At 51.6% G+C, this 14,839-nt stretch overlaps 2 protein-coding genes across 3 annotated transcripts; one reads left to right on the top strand and one right to left on the bottom strand.

Moving 5' to 3' along the window:
* The first annotated feature begins 494 nt into the window (after window positions 1–494).
* TMEM101 (transmembrane protein 101) lies at window positions 495–5,926 on the top strand. Its single transcript, XM_044000325.1, has 4 exons — window positions 495–760; window positions 1,397–1,577; window positions 2,000–2,146; window positions 5,618–5,926. Exons 1-4 carry the CDS (start codon window positions 624–626, stop codon window positions 5,924–5,926), a joined length of 774 nt encoding a protein of 257 aa, XP_043856260.1. The 5' UTR covers window positions 495–623.
* Window positions 4,860–14,542, bottom strand: NAGS (N-acetylglutamate synthase). 2 transcript variants are annotated; one of them, XR_006356255.1, is made up of 8 exons: window positions 13,910–14,542; window positions 12,563–12,837; window positions 12,012–12,225; window positions 11,125–11,305; window positions 10,501–10,672; window positions 10,067–10,249; window positions 9,108–9,190; window positions 8,456–8,591 (listed from the first exon to the last, which is right to left on the bottom strand). XR_006356255.1 is itself a non-coding variant. In XM_044000324.1 (7 exons), the coding sequence occupies exons 1-7, from the start codon at window positions 14,396–14,398 to the stop codon at window positions 8,438–8,440; spliced, it is 1,668 nt and encodes a 555-aa protein (XP_043856259.1). In that variant the 5' UTR covers window positions 14,399–14,539; the 3' UTR covers window positions 4,860–8,437. The 2 variants fall into 2 exon arrangements, 1 of the variants encoding a protein (XP_043856259.1); XM_044000324.1 differs by lacking the exon at window positions 9,108–9,190 and having other exon boundaries at window positions 4,860–8,591; window positions 13,910–14,539.
* Between the last annotated feature and the right edge of the window lie 297 nt (window positions 14,543–14,839).

The raw sequence follows: 14,839 nt of genomic DNA, 5'->3' as shown, positions 1-14,839 counted from the left end.
GCTCCTGGAAGGGACCTTGGAGGCCGCCTGTAATCCCACCCCCTCATTAGACTGGGGACTGAGGACGAGAGAGGGTAATTATGCCCAGCATCCTGCCTGCTTATCAAATTTTCAAAAGACTACTGGAAGAGAGGGAAATTTGACTATAGGATCACGGCATTTAGATCTGAAAGGACCATAAGCGGTCCTCTTTTCCCAAACCCCTCATTTTACAGATGGGGAAACTGAGGCTCAGAGAAGTGCCGTACATCCCTCCTTCCAATGTACATTGCTGAATTTATTTGCATTCCTGAATCTGGATTTAAACTGGCCGAAATAGGCAGCAACCAGCTGCCCAAAACAAAACACACGAAAACTGACAGCGTGGGAAGGACGGGAAGCCGAGTTGCGCTTTGTCTCCGCAGACGGACGTCCCAGACGCGCCTCCCCGCGCCAGCCGGAACCACGTGTTGCCCGATGTGGGTCGGGGCTGGGTTCGGTTTCCGGTCGGAAGAGAGAAGCCGGCGGCCCCGGAAGCCTCCGTTCGCGTTCCCCCGTCACCCTTTCCTGCCCGCCCCCGCTGCTCGCTCCGGAGAGAGGCAGAGGCCGGGGTGGAGGCCAGGTGCCGACTGTCTTTCCCCAAGATGGCGGCGGGGCCGGGCCGGCGGCGGCGACTGTTGCAGTTACTCATGCAGTTCGGTTCGGTGCTGCTCACGCGGTGTCCGTTCTGGGGCTGCTTTAGTCAGCTCATGCTGTATGCCGAACGGGCCGACGCGCGCCGGTGAGCGAGTCCGCTCGGCCACCGTAGGCGGGCGGGCGGGCGGGGGGAGAGGGGGCGGTGCGGGGAGGCGGGGGGAGGGGCGAGATGGGGCGGAGCAGGATGGGCACGGAGGAGGCGGGCGGCCCACCTGCTTCTGGGGCGGGGTGGGGGGGGCGGGGGAGGAAGAGACACCGCCTTGGGGATATGTTCTGGGGACCGCAGCAGGTGGGATGGGGAGGGTAGCACTTCCTGAATGCTGGAAGAGGCATTCCTGCCCCATGAGATTTGGGTCAATGTTTGGTGCCTTGGGGTGGGGGTGGGGGGTGGCAGTGCAAGGCTTCCAGCAAGGGAGTAAGCAGTTAATGGGATCCTATATTTAAAGCGGGAAGCCTTTCTTTGTATCCCTCTCCGCCCCGACCTTACCACCGTGTCGACCTACTAGGTGCTTAATGCTTGTTAAGTTGATTTGAAAGGCGCTTTACTCATGGATCATCTAGCCCAACCTCATCTTAGTTTGTGCAACTCAGGTCTTCTTCAAACTCAGGGCTTCTGACTCCAAATACAGGGTGCTGTGGTGCCCAGTAGCAACTTGGCATGGGCACTGCGTCTGCTGGGCATCCTGCAGGACCCCACATTACTGCTCTGCTTCCACTTCAGGAAGCCGGACATCCCCGTGCCCTACCTGTACTTTGACATGGGGGCCGCTGTCCTCTGTGCCAGCTTCATGTCGTTCGGAGTGAAGCGCCGCTGGTTTGCGCTGGGAGCTGCCCTCCAGCTGGCTGTCAGCACCTATGCAGCCTATGTCGGGGGCTATGTCCACTATGGAGACTGGCTGAAGGTGAGTGATGTCCTTCTCTGGCTGGGGTTGTAGCAGCCTGAGAGGGGAGGGGAAGAGATTGGCAGAAGGCTAGAGTTTCTATGCTAAAGCCAATCATGACAAGCAGTGGTCATCTTCCATTCATGGTATCTAGGGGAGTGGGTATGGGGCCTGGTCAGTCCTTGTGGGGATGATGCTGGGGCCCCTGAGAATTGAGCAGGGTATCTGTAGTTAGTACCATTGGTGGTGTCAGTGGGAGGGAAGCTGGCTTTAGGAATCATTTTGGGAGAACTGGAGAGAGGGATGAGGAAGGGGAGAAGAGGGCATCAAGAAAGACTTCCCGGGGAGGAAGATTTGTGTTGTCAAATAGAAGGACAGAACTAGAGCTCTGCTCTGCTCTTTGGATGAGCTGTTTCTGATAGAGGCTTTTCTCCCATTTCTAGGTCCGAATGTACTCCAGAACCATTGCCATTATTGGTGGCTTTCTGGTGTTGGCTAGTGGGGCAGGTGAGCTCTATCGCCAGAAACCACGAAGCCGTTCTCTGCAGTCTACAGGCCAAGTGTTCTTGGGCATCTACCTCATCTGTGTGGTAGGTCTGGAGGGCCTGAAGGGTTGGTTTGGGTCTTCCCATCAATATTCAGTCTTTGGAGAGAGCAGAGGGGTGCTGGCATAGTGTGCTTTTCCAGGAGAGGAAGGACATTCCTAAATGCCTGAAGCCTCTCTGCTCAGCAGCTTGGCCTTACTAATAGGCATGTTTCTGGGTGTTCAGGGAAAGGTTTGCTTACTTGCTGGGCTCCCTTTGTTCCTCAGGTCAGGCTGGCTCTGTTTAGGGATTTCTCTTATATCAGCACTGACTCCTGGGAAAGGGTTGGAGTTAACTCTACAAATCCCAGTCTTGCTTGAGAAGCCTGGGTTAAAAGTTTGCTTCCTATCCTTATCCTAGCCCCAGCTTGGATTGTACTATAGAGAGTTTCCATTCAGTTCAGGGGCCCACATGACTGAGCTGGGGTGGTAAGGGGGGTAATTCCAGACTGACTCTCTCCTCTGGGGCAATTATTGCTAATGGAAAATGGGTCAGCCTTAGAATCCTACACCTTACACTCAGTAAAGCTGGACTATCCAATTCAGCAATTCAATAAACATATTTTAAGGACCTGATCTGTGGAGTGCCCTGCAGTAGACACTGAACAAGACCAAAAAAGAACTCAGGCCTGGTCCCCAATGGCTCGGATCTTATGGCCTAGGAGGGAGACAGAACATGTACACAGTTAGCTGGAAGACAAAGTAAAGCACTAGCCTAAGCTTTTCAGTGGGTGCGTCAAGAAAAGTTTCATTGAGCGGCAGGAGCCCTTGAGCTGAGCCTTGAGGAAGGGGTGAGTTATCAAGGGCCCTCTAGGCTTGACTGGTATGGGGGTGGGTGAGAGGGATCGCTTGTGTGTACTGGACAAAGTGAGAACAAAGGCAAAGGGGTGGAGATGGGAAGACATGGCATGTATCTGAGCCATCCAGTTATGTTGAAATAGTTTGTGGAGGAGTTCAGACCTGTGATTTCATCAGCATCAGGAATTCTTGGTGTGGAGACTCACTCCACCTATGCATATCATCAACTCACCTGTAATTTATAGCCTTAGTGGAGTGTCTGGGACACAGGGATAGCTAGTATCAAAAGCAAGACTTGAAACCAAGTCTCCTCGGTTCGTTCTCCACTTTGCTCTGCTGTTTCTCTTGGCTGACATCAAATTTTGTATACGAGATAGTTCCTGTTTTTGTAGAATGCACACGTACAGTTTGGTTTGGTGATGAGGCACAAACAATGCAACAAGCCATGCTTCAGGGACATCTGGTTTCCCCAGCAATCAGATTATTGCCTCATCTGGCCTGCAGGAGCTCTTCTGTGGCCTGGCAGAAGGTGTATTGGTGAGTCCCTGGTGAAAGCTCCATCCTACCCTTCGCAGGATGAATTTCTTCATACTCAGCTAGGCTGGGTCCATGGCCATCCATCCCCAGGCCCGTGAAGGCCTCCTTTCTGCTGGGGTAGTTCAGTGATGTTTCAAGATTTTCTTTTTTAAAGAGTGTTTTATTTTTTCCCCAATTACATGTAAAAATAATTTTTAACTTTTGTGTGTGTGTGTGAGGCAATTGGGGTTAAGTGACTAGCCCAGGATCACACAGCTAGTAAGTGTCAAGTGTCTGAGGCTGGATCTGAACTCAGGTCCTCCTGACTCCAGGGCCGGTGCTCTATCCACTGCGCCACCTAGCTGCCCTAGTAACTTACATTAAAAAAAAAATTTGAGTTCCAAATTTTCTCTCTCCTCTTCACCTTCCCCTTCCTTAAGATGGTGAGGACTTTGATATATAGGTTATATATGTGCAATCACATAAAACATTTCCATATTAGTCATGTTATGAAAGAAGAGACAGCCTAAAAGGAAAAAAAATCCCACAAAACAAAAATGACATGAAAAATAGTATGCTTCGATTTGCATCCAGACTTCATCAGTTCTTTCTCTGGATGTGGAGAGCATTTTTCATCATGAGTCCTTTTTTCCCCAAGATTTTCTGATTCCTTGAGACTTCTCTGTCAGACTGTGTCAGAGAAGGCACTGATTGGCATTGGTTGGGGAATCCCCTTCTGGGGAGACTCCTCCACTGATGGAGCCACAGGTCTGGCTTAAAAGACAAAGTGTGCACATGTGTGTGTTTGGTCCCATCTCCTGCCTCTGTGCCTTTGCCACTATGCTTGGGATAGACACCCTACTCAGCTGTCCCACCTGATTCTCTGTCTTCTTGAGGGAACAGCTCAAGGTCTACCTTCTACAGGACACTTTTGCTTGTCTAGCACTGTCTCCCTCTTAAAATGACTGTTCATGGCTTTTTTCTATACTTTGTATTGACATATCTGGGTGCATGTTGTGTCCCCCACCCAGGAGGGATGAAAGCTTCTTTTGGTCTTTGTAACTTCAGTGCCTGACACAGGAGACACTTAGTACATGTTTGTTGAATTGAATTGAAATATGTGAAGGGGAATAGTAATGTAGGACAGCATTGGAAAAAGAAGGGGTGGCAAGTGCCAGGCTAAGAACGTGTGGCCTGATTCATCTGCCAGTGGAAAACCATCAAGGTTTTTTGGGCAGCAAGTGAGGTCAGTTTTGTACATTAGGTTGATTGCTATGGCAGGGACATGTAAGATAGATTGAAGGAGATCGACACCAGAGGCAAAGATACCTTTTCAGAGAATATTAGTAACCCAGTACCTGTTACATAGTTGGTGCTTACTAAATGCTTATTGATTGAGGTAAGGATTGTTGGAAAAAGTGTCAGATCAGTTTTTAATATAAATGATTAGGAAAAAACCCAGCAGTTATGAAGTACCCACTGGGGGTAGTTGTCAGTAAGGTCATGCTGTTGAGATGTTGAGGAGGAAGACTCAGGTGCCATTTAATTGGGCAATTATGAGATTATTAGTGACCCTAAGAAAGTAGTTTTGGGAAGAGTAGGGAAGAAGCAACTCCATCTGCAAGGAGTTGAATGAATTGTGGGGCAGTTAAGACTTTAAATAAATAAAACTGGTCTTTTTGGAGGTTTGTAGGTGGAAAGGGGGAGAGATATGGGCTGGCAGTTGGAGGGAGTATCAGGGTGGTTTATTAGGAGAGAGAAAACCTTCCCCAGAAGGGAAGGAGTGAGTGGAGAGAGGGATCCAGCATGCAAGGTCGTGGGTGGGGGCATAGGATTAAAAGGCTTTGCATTGAGGAAGGTTAGTTTGCAAGGGATTGCAGAGTGAAATGGGAGTTGAGTACCAGTGACACCAGATCTAAATTACTCTTTGGAGAGGTTTGTCATTGGAAGCAAGGACAGATGAGTGTGAAATGGCAGGGGCAGGAGGCAGCATAATTTGAGAATACTGTCAAGATACTGCAAATGAAGGCATGAACTGGGTGAATCAGTGACTCTCTACAGGGGTGCTCAGTGGTTGAATTTAATCGATATAGAGGGGAAAGTATTCCAGTTGGGGTAATACTGTGTCCTAGGGACCACTGACCTCCCCCTGCCCTCGCCCCAGGCTTACTCCCTCCAGCACAGCAAAGAAGACCGGCTGGCATATCTGAACCACATTCCGGGAGGGGAGCTTACACTTCAGCTGCTCTTCATCCTTTATGGTGTCCTGGCGCTGGCCTTCCTCTCTGGCTACTATGTGGCCCTGGCTGCTCAGATCCTGGCTGTGCTGCTACCCCTCATCATCCTCCTCATTGATGGAAACATCGTTTATTGGCACAACACTCGGCGAGTGGAGTTCTGGAATCAGATGAAGCTCATTGGCGAGAATGTGGGCATCTTTGGGGCTGCAGTGATCCTGGCCACGGATGGCTGAATGGCACCCATTAGGGATGGGGTGAGAGGGGCAGATTTTTGTGGGGGTAGGGGTGGGGTGGGGAATTTCCTTCCACAGGCTGTTTATTTATGTTTTAAAAAAAAACAACAAAACAAACCAAAAAACTTTCTTTTGTAATGATTGGCATGAAAAAGGTCTTTACCTTTCCCCTAGACCAGGGCTTCTTAAACTTTTTCTATTCACATCCCCCTTTCACCTGAGAAATTTTTACGAGCCCCCGGGTGTATGGGTATATAAAATAGGTATACAAATCGAACATTTACTGCCAAATTTTTTTCGACCCCCACATTCAGTTATGCAACCCACAGTTTAAGAAGCTTTGCCCTAGGAAATGCACTTTGCAGCTGGGATGGGGTGGGGGTGATGAACTCTTCTAGGGCTTCTCTGACTGTGGCAGGGAGGATTCATTTCAGGAGAGGAACCTCTGGGAAGATCAGGGAAGAATTGTGGTGGGGGTTGGGGTGGGTAGAGGAAGGGAGAAGCTGGATGGAATGAAGCAGATCAGGAGAGAGGCAAAGACATAGAGGAAGACAAGGACCAGATGCGTATATTTGTACAGTGTCCATGTCCAGTACTGTTAAGCTCTTGATGAAAGCATTTGGATAACATTTTGTGGTTGGTGCATGCGTGCATGTGTGCGTGTGTGTGTGTGGGGGGGGGGGGGGGGCGGGCAGCATGGACCAGCATGGACCAGCATATGTTCTCTGGGTTTCCACAGGACAGGGGCACTGCTAGTCTGTTCCTGTCAGTCCCCTTCACCAATTTGCTTAACATTCCTCCTTGACCAGGGCCCGGGGTAAGGTATTTCAGAGCATGGCTGTTCTCTGACCATCATCCCCACTCTGGTTGAAGCCTTCTCCAGGCTCTTTTACCTTTGCCCCAAGCTTCCCAAGGATAAGAGCACCTCTCTTGTACACTTAGGGGTTTGCTTTTCTAGTTTCCCTGCAGGTATCTTTGACATGAACTGGGGTTTTTACCCTAGGTCATCTCTTCTAGCACTTGCCTCCCACTTTGCCCTCTGTTTTGGAGGTTCCACTTCCAAGACCCCCTACTTACAAGCTTTGATTCTGTTCTCTTCTTGTTCACCAGTTCTTCCTGATGGGTCACTTTATTTTTTCCTGCTTCAACTCAAACTGATTTCCTACCCCATACTCCTCAGACTTTTTTTAAAAAAATGATCATTTATGAAGACATATGTAGATACCTGATTTTGTGTGTAACCAAAGAGTAAGGGACTTATTTCCATCCAAATGTGCGGAAAAGGATGCTGGTGGCTGGGATGGATTCATGGTCCCTGGCTCCCCAGTGTCTGCTCACTAGAGCTTGGGCACCTGCTTCTGCTTTGGCCTGGCTTGTACATATTGGCAAATAGCCCCACTCCCCCAAACCCAGCCTGTCATCTGAGCTTTTAAAATCAAATGTAGATAGGTGTGGTGCTTCCTTTCTCTTTCAGCTGATGCTGGCAGCTGATGTTACCTTAGCAGCTCTTAAAGGATAAGTGTTGCTTTCTGTGCTTAATGGAGCTGAGCTTTTGGCTTTACAGGAGGGGAGGGCAGGACAGGGCAGGGAAGGGAAGGGAGGATTCCTCCAGAGGCTTGGTTTGCTCATTTTCCCAGTTTGGATCAGGAAGGTGAGTTGTGTAGGTGGTGAGAGAGAGAGTAGGCCTTGGGAGAGGTGCTGAGGCTTCTGCTGGCCCAACTTGGATGGATGGGCAGTGACTGTTCCTTGGCCCGAAGGTCCCCAGGAACTGTAGACGGGATCACATCTACTCTTCCTTGTCCCACTATGACTTCTTTTTCTTCCTTGTGCTTTTATAGAAGGTAGGAGTAGAGTCTTTCAGCGAGGGGGAAAGTCTTGGTCAGCAGAATCTGGCTTTGAAAATGCTCCCAACTTTGCTATTTTTCTCCCCAACGCCAGGACCCTCTTCTGTGCCCTGTTGTCTCAGGAATTTGCTCTCATTGTCAACTCACTCTTCTCTTCCCCCCCCCCCCCCCCCAGGTCTGAGAGCTAAAAAGGGCTAGCATTTAAGTGGGAGACTCAAGAAAAACCTAAGACCTGAAGAAACTCATCTTAAATGGTGAATTTTAGGAGTAGCGAGAGGCGAGGGTGATATTTGGGGACAGGAAACCTCAAATAACACATGGAGGTGGCCATGTATTTCACCCACACATTGGTTGACCCTGGGTAGGAGCCCTGACGGGATGAAGAGATAGATATTAGTTGCTTTGAAACAGCTGGCAGACTTCTGGACAGCTGGTTCCAAGTACCCATACTCCATCCAGCTGAGCCAGCCTTCCTGTTTCTACCAATTCATTGGCTCCCTTCCCTCCCCGGAATCCAAGGGCCTCAAGGCCCTCCCATCTTCCCTTCTATGCAAGTTTCTCAGGCAGAAAGCCCAGGCCTGCCTCTCGACTTCCCTGGGACCACCACCTCAGCATGGCTCTTGGGTATGCACTCAGTTGGGCTGGAGTGAAGGGTGCATGGTTCCTATCAGCTGCCTGGGTCAGAGGCAGGTTTGCAGAAGGAGTCAGGCAGCCCCTTGGCATGGTTAACAAGCTCATAGGAGTCCCGGATGTCAGCCAGGCCAAACCAGAAGAAGATCCACTGTTTGTTGGAGAAGCTGCCATCACAGTTCTTAAAGTACCTGGGGTAGGAAAGGAGCAGTGGATGAGCATATCAGTGCATAGGGCCACTGGCTTCCTCCAATCCCAGCGTTCCAAGTTGCCCCAGGTTGTGGGAAGGATTCTTGAACTTGGATTCTAAGAGGTCTATGCTCCCCTCTTGATGGGTAGTGCCATGCCTTCTCCAACCAAGGGGCAGATTCTTGTTTTGAAATGCTGGCTAATGGCCCCTTGGTATCTTCTTGGCCTAGCCTGAATGCCCCCCTCCCAGCTGGGCAGGGTCCTCTTCCCTTGAACAATAATCCTCAGCTTATTGCCCACGAGAGGAGAATCCTGCAGGGCACAGCTGGGAGGGAGGGCCAGGCAATGGCAAGATGAAGGTGGGAGAGCCACAGCCTATGTCTAGCCTAGGGAGTCTTTGCCTTTTTTGGTGCCAAGGACTCCGTCAGCAGCAGTCTGGGGAAGCCTGTGGACCCCTTCTCAGAATCATGTTTTTAAATGCATAAAATAAAATACATCAGATTACAGAGGAAACCTACTGTGTTGGAATGCAGTTGTCAATTTCATTTTGTTTTGTTTTAAAGAATCCACAGACTCCTGGTCCAGAGGGATGCAGAGGAGTCTATTGGGTGGAGGAAACCATTGCATTAGGATAAAGAAAAGCCTTCTGGGGGCTGTAAGTTTGTGTATCTGCTAATTAACTGTGCTTATCTGTGCTGCCCGTATATAGTATCCTCAGTGAGGAGGAAGAGATTGGGTGTCGCAGATAAGCCTAAGGTAGGAGGAAATCCTGGGGAGTCAGAGGTGCACTCCTCTGCTTTCTGAGAGGGTAAGTGGTGGGCTTGGGGAACGTTTAGCTTGGCCTGAAGCAGGGAGAGGCTTGGAGCAGAATCCAGACTTCATAGGAGGCCAGAGTAGAGATCAAGCTGGGAACAGGCTGACCCAAAGTGACTGGATTTAGGTGCGTAGGCTTAAGGGACCACATTTGTTACTATCCTGTGAGCACTAATCAATATAAAGCCTGCCCCTTCAGAAATCTTACACCTCGACAGGTCTATGAATATGTTGTTCCTCACCAGCAGGGATGAGAAAAAGAAAGGGTTTGGGTAGATGCTATGATCTCTGGAGAACCCCAGAGCTGGTGGCCTTTTTTGGCACATGCAAATGACACCAGGGTACCTGGAGGTGATGAAGTCTAGGCCACAGGGTCAAGATGATAGAGTTGCCAGTTCTCTGATGGCAATAGCACCTGCTGCTTGAAGCCTGGACTTGGAATGTTATGGGCACGGTAGCCCAGGGTGCCACTCACACAGCTGTGGTGTGGTACATTGGGTCCAGAGGCAGGAAACCCTGATTCTCTTCCCCAATCAGCCATTAACTTGCCTTGTGACCGTGGGCTTCAGGTTTTGGGGAGTTCTTCTTGGTCAAATAATGGATCCAGACTGAACGATCTATCTAGTAGCTTTCATTTAAGAGTTAAAGTATAGACAATACCTACCAGGGGTTGATGGGATTGGTGACACGAGATCTCCAGAAAAGTCTATGCAGGTCCTGCCGCATGCACTCCCATAGCATCTGGCCTGAGCCCTGGCCCTTCCGGCCTGAGTTCACCACAAACTTGTCCAGGTATGGGGTGCCTCCCAGCACAGGTTCAGTGGTCACGATGGCTGCAGCATTGTACCTAGAGCCAGGGTGAGTGGGATAAGATCAGGCTTTCTACTCTTCCCAACCCCAACCTCTCCAGCAGTTTCCTGGCCCTCTCTTTCCACTGGCTCAGAGACATGTGGGGCTTGTTAACATTTCCCGGGATTCCCTCAGGTCAGATTCTTTGTTCCCTGTCTCTTGCCTCAGCCTCTCTCTGACACCTCCAGGAGCCAGAGATGCTACCCTTGGCATAGGTTCTGCTTCTGGGCCAGCACTGCCTTGGCTCACCCTTCAGAATAGTAAATGGAGTGCAGCCGTGGGTGAAGAGAGGCCAAATAGTCATCCCGAAGTTTCTTGCCAAAACTCGCATTTACAAGGTCCACCAGCCGCTTCTGATCCAGCTTCTCGAGGCTGTCTACTCGAAGCATTTGCTCAGCATTCTTAAAGAGGGTCCCTGACCCTAGAACAGGGGGATAGCAGGGCAATTAAATTGTCTGCTCTCCACCACTACCCCTGCCCCTCCATGGAAAGTTAATAGGAATTCCACAGTTACTTTCTTCCCCTAATACTCCCAAGGCTGCCCCCTTACCCAGGATTATCTATCCCTCAGGTGTCTACCCATTTTTTCCAAACTCTCCCAGGAAACAAATGGAATGTGGTGCTCCACCTGAGCTGAAAAAGCATCTTCACATAATTCCATTTCCAGTCTCCCCATGCTGGTGTCACCACCCTCCCATTGGAACCCACAGGAACTAAGTAGGGGGAAAATTGAGTAACCAAACGGATATTGCAATGAGCCTGCCTGGTGTGTAGCTATACATCTTTGGTTGCCAATCTTACATGCCCACTGGCATCCTGCAAATAGCATTCATACCTGTATTTGGTAAATCCCTTCCCACTGGCTAGGCTCACCCTTGTTGCTGAAGAGTTCTGTAAGCAAGGTATTGGCAGATGTTATAACAGCTGAAGAGTCATGGGATAGTCGGCCCAGCACATCCACAATAAGCCTCATTTGCTGCCTCTCCTTGCTGCTCACCCACTGGGCATTTGTCACTAGGTCCAGGTCCGCTGGCAGGTTCACATTACTCAGAACCTAGGGGCAGGAGGAGAGTGTGACAATGAGCCTATCACTAGCCCCTTTCTCAGGAACTTCCCACACTGGTCCCTCCTCTCAGTGATTTCCCAGCCATCTTCTTGATTCCCCTTTCCATGGTGTACCCCCAAATTCAAGGGCTGGTGGCATGAAATGACACAATGAAGAGAACAGAACCAAAAATATACATGGACAAGTATAAGAATCTTGGAGAACTGATAAAACAAGTGCCCTCCCCCTTGGGGGAGAGTTGTGGACTTTATGGTCTTGGGCAAATCCTTTCCTTTTGTTATCAGACATTCAGACATGGTTGCCTTGTCAGTTATTGGCTTTGCATATTATCTTTCTTTGTTAACAGAAGGGTTTGACGGGGGAAGGGGGGTAGAATAAGAAAAAGGAAATGACTAGAATAAAAACAAAAGGCAATAATTAAACTTTAAACAAAAATATCAGAGGCTGGTCTGACCATACCAGGTTCCCTACATATCAACCTGACTTCTCCAGTCTGAGGTCCTGGGCATCCCTGAACCCAGAGGGAAGAAGTGCAGAGTGAGACGTCGGAGGTAAACAAAGTGGGCTAGACGGGACAACTGAATTTAGCTGTTGACTTGGATGAAACCGAGCCCAGGTTCAAGACCCAAGTTCCTGGGGTCGAGGTGGGATGAACAGTTAGGAAAACAGGATTGGCAAGAGGGATACTATCTACCTTCTGATTGGCATCCCGGAGGCCCCCGGTGGTGTTGAGGAAGATGATCTTGGTGGGCAGCAGAACCTTGGCCAGAGCAGCAGTGACCTCTAAGGAATTGAGTAGCACAGAGCGCCGGGCACCTGTCTCGCCAATAGGACACAGGATGGGGATGCTACCCGACTCCAGGCACCACTTTAGCAGGTCTGTTTCCACAGAGACAATGCCACCATAGCTGCAGGTGAGAGTTGCAGTTGGGGCTCAGCCGTCTGGGGTTCCAGAAGTCAGGGAGCAGGAGACACAGATGGGCAAAGCACCAGCCTACTCCAGCGTGTGGGGAGGTGGCAAGTTTGGAAGTATATGGGCTTAGGAAGGGAGGGGACCAAGTTGGTATGAGTTTGCAAAGAGCTTGGAAATGTTACTGATAGGGTTAGGAGATAGATGAGTCATCCAAGGAACTTGGTGGGTGGGTGCTATGCTACACACTTGGCATGGAGTGGTTAGTACAGGGTACTATCGAGGAAGCTTGAGTATGCCTAGGGAACAGTGGATGTGGAAATGAAGGTACTTACGTGGCATGGGGGGCAGGTTCGGCAGCGCTCAGCACAGACCCTCCCCCAAAAAAGGGCACAGCCGTGGCTGCATTGTGGCGGAGAGAGTCCACAAGGACCTTGCAGCTCTGGGCCATCTGGGACTTGGCCTCCCAGAAGGAAAGGCAACCTGAGGGTGCGGTGGGTGCTGGGAGTCCAAGAACCACAAGTGGCTTCATATCCATCCGTTGCAAGAAGGCCAGGGCGAAGGCCAGACTTAGGACTGCCTCTGTGCTCCTGAACACAGCTTCGTCCACCTTCAGAGGAGGAGGCCGTGAGAGCCATCCTGTGTAACCCTCACCACTGAATGTGCACTGCAAGTTCTCGCCCTTATGTGACCCAAATCTGGTATCCTTGATATCCGAGCCTTTCACTGTGTAATGCCAGTGTCCTCGGTCTCCCCCAGAGACCCTCATACCTAAATATGATCCCATACCCTCCTCTGCTGCCATCTGCCAAGGTTCCCAATGTCCTGGCTCCAATCCTGGCTGTCTCCCCTCAGGGTTCTAGCCTTCCCCATCCCTTAGTAAAGCCATGGGTGGGTGGGTGGGGGGCTCAGTGTGGTCTTAAGCTTCTGGAGGTCTCAGCAGCATCTTCCAGGATCCTTCCCTTTGCCTCCTACCAGACCATATGCCTAGCCCTCAGGGGCGCTGATTAGCCCTGCCCTTCATCCCCACCCTTCGTCCTCCCCACCCCCCAATCTTATACTCCTGTTCCTTCAACATTCCCTTCCTCCAGTTTAGAGGTGGCCTTGGACTCCAGGGTTTACCTAGGGCAGGGCAGGTGGGGCACTGAATGTTGGGGGTGGGCCAGGGACAGGCAGGCTGTTTTCCTGTCCTGTTTTTCCTTTCTCAACAGCCGCTGTGTCTGAATCCAATCCCTTTCCACCTCCTTCCCAACCCCACTGATCTCTCTGTTTCTCACGTGGTATTCCGTAGCACCTACTTGTTGCCCAGAGTTTCCACTCGTCTGCCCTACTCCCACCCCTAGCCTAATCCGGGAAGCAGCCCCCATCCAGGGGAGACACTACTTGAGCCTAACAATCAATGGTCGGGCGGAAGGAAAGCCCTCTCAAGATGGGCCTATCCGGTAGTTCCTCTGCTACATTCTCTGCAGGGCCAAAGGTGCCCTACGCGCAGGTGATTGCACTAATGCCCGATCTCTGTCGCCCTGTAGCCTGTTGGAGGCCATCCACAACCTCCCTACCTCCAATATAAGGAGCCCATTACTTTTGCCTTATCGGCCCCAACCGGTGGTATGGCAGGCTTCGGCAGGCAAGCCCCACATCGAGGTATACCCACGCCGGATCCTTCCCGGGACGCGCCTCACCTCGATGATGGCAAAAGGTTTGTCCGCCGAGTCAAAGGTGGTCTGGAACTGGGTGAGCCAGTGCCTCGCCTCCCCCGGGCTGGCCCCACACTCGGTCAGGAACGCTTGGATGTCCCGCTGGACCAGCGAGCGGCTCGAGTGCGGCGCGGGGGCAGCCGTGGGCGGCGGCGGCGGCGGCTGTGGCTGCGGCGCGGCGGCTGGACCCGGGAGCGTGCCCGCAGCGGCAGGCGGTCCCACTCCCGGAGGAGGACCATTGTCACCGGTCGCCTCTTCGGGACCTCGCTCGGCCTTCTCTCGCGGTAGCTGGGTCCGGACTCGGGCAGTACTGAGGCGGCGACTCGGACTGGCACCCCCAGATCCCCAGCGCGTGGCACTACTGCTGAATCTTCGGGCACCCCCCAGAGCCCGGAGCCACGAAGTTGTCCCTCTTCCTACTCCTACCCTTGCAGCCGCCGCCACTCCGGCCAGGGTCCGAGTCACCGGAGCCATGGTAACCCCCTCCGGCCTCCCCGCCAGCGACAGTATGGACCTGTAGCCCCGCTGCGGGGTGACTCTTAACCCTCAGGGGGGTGGGCTCTAGGCCCTGTGTACCTGGGAGGCGGGGCTCCCTGTGGAGTTGGGGTGGAGGGGCAGAGCTCAGTTCCATGACCTATTTGGGGTGAGGTCAGGAGGCGGGGCCCCGAGAGGGGCCACCCAGGAGTCTCATTCCCGCCCCCCCCCCCCCCCCCCCCCCCCCCCGCAACAGACATCCAAGTAAGTCCTAAGTCATGCGGTCCCTGAGATAAGGTGGTGGGAGCAGGGCTACCTTTGATCTGCTGCCAGGATCGGTTCCAGGAACAGAACAGGAAGGGAGATTGGGCCAGAAAAGCCTGGTAGCCGGGGTGGGGCCAAGGCAGAGGAGATTCTCGGTGGGTAGGCGAGGAGCTGGGG

The sequence above is a fragment of the Dromiciops gliroides genome, chromosome 4 (assembly GCF_019393635.1).
Source record: "Dromiciops gliroides isolate mDroGli1 chromosome 4, mDroGli1.pri, whole genome shotgun sequence".
Lineage (NCBI taxonomy): Eukaryota > Metazoa > Chordata > Mammalia > Microbiotheria > Microbiotheriidae > Dromiciops > Dromiciops gliroides.
The sequence above is the reverse complement of the archived record's forward strand: the minus strand, read 5'-3'. Positions and strand labels throughout refer to the sequence as shown.

Coding starts and splice junctions, on each gene's coding strand:
- TMEM101 (XM_044000325.1), top strand. CDS start 624: ATGGCGGCGGGGCCGGGCCGGCGGCGGCGACTGTTGCAGTTACTCATG. Junction 761..1,396: donor GAACGGGCCGACGCGCGCCG/GTGAGCGAGTCC, acceptor CTTCCACTTCAG/GAAGCCGGACATCCCCGTGC. Junction 1,578..1,999: donor ACTATGGAGACTGGCTGAAG/GTGAGTGATGTC, acceptor TCCCATTTCTAG/GTCCGAATGTACTCCAGAAC.
- NAGS (XM_044000324.1), bottom strand. CDS start 14,398: ATGGCTCCGGTGACTCGGACCCTGGCCGGAGTGGCGGCGGCTGCAAGG. Junction 12,838..13,909: donor AACCTTTTGCCATCATCGAG/GTGAGGCGCGTC, acceptor CCTCCTCTGAAG/GTGGACGAAGCTGTGTTCAG. Junction 10,673..11,124: donor AGAACTCTTCAGCAACAAGG/GTGAGCCTAGCC, acceptor CCCCTGTTCTAG/GGTCAGGGACCCTCTTTAAG.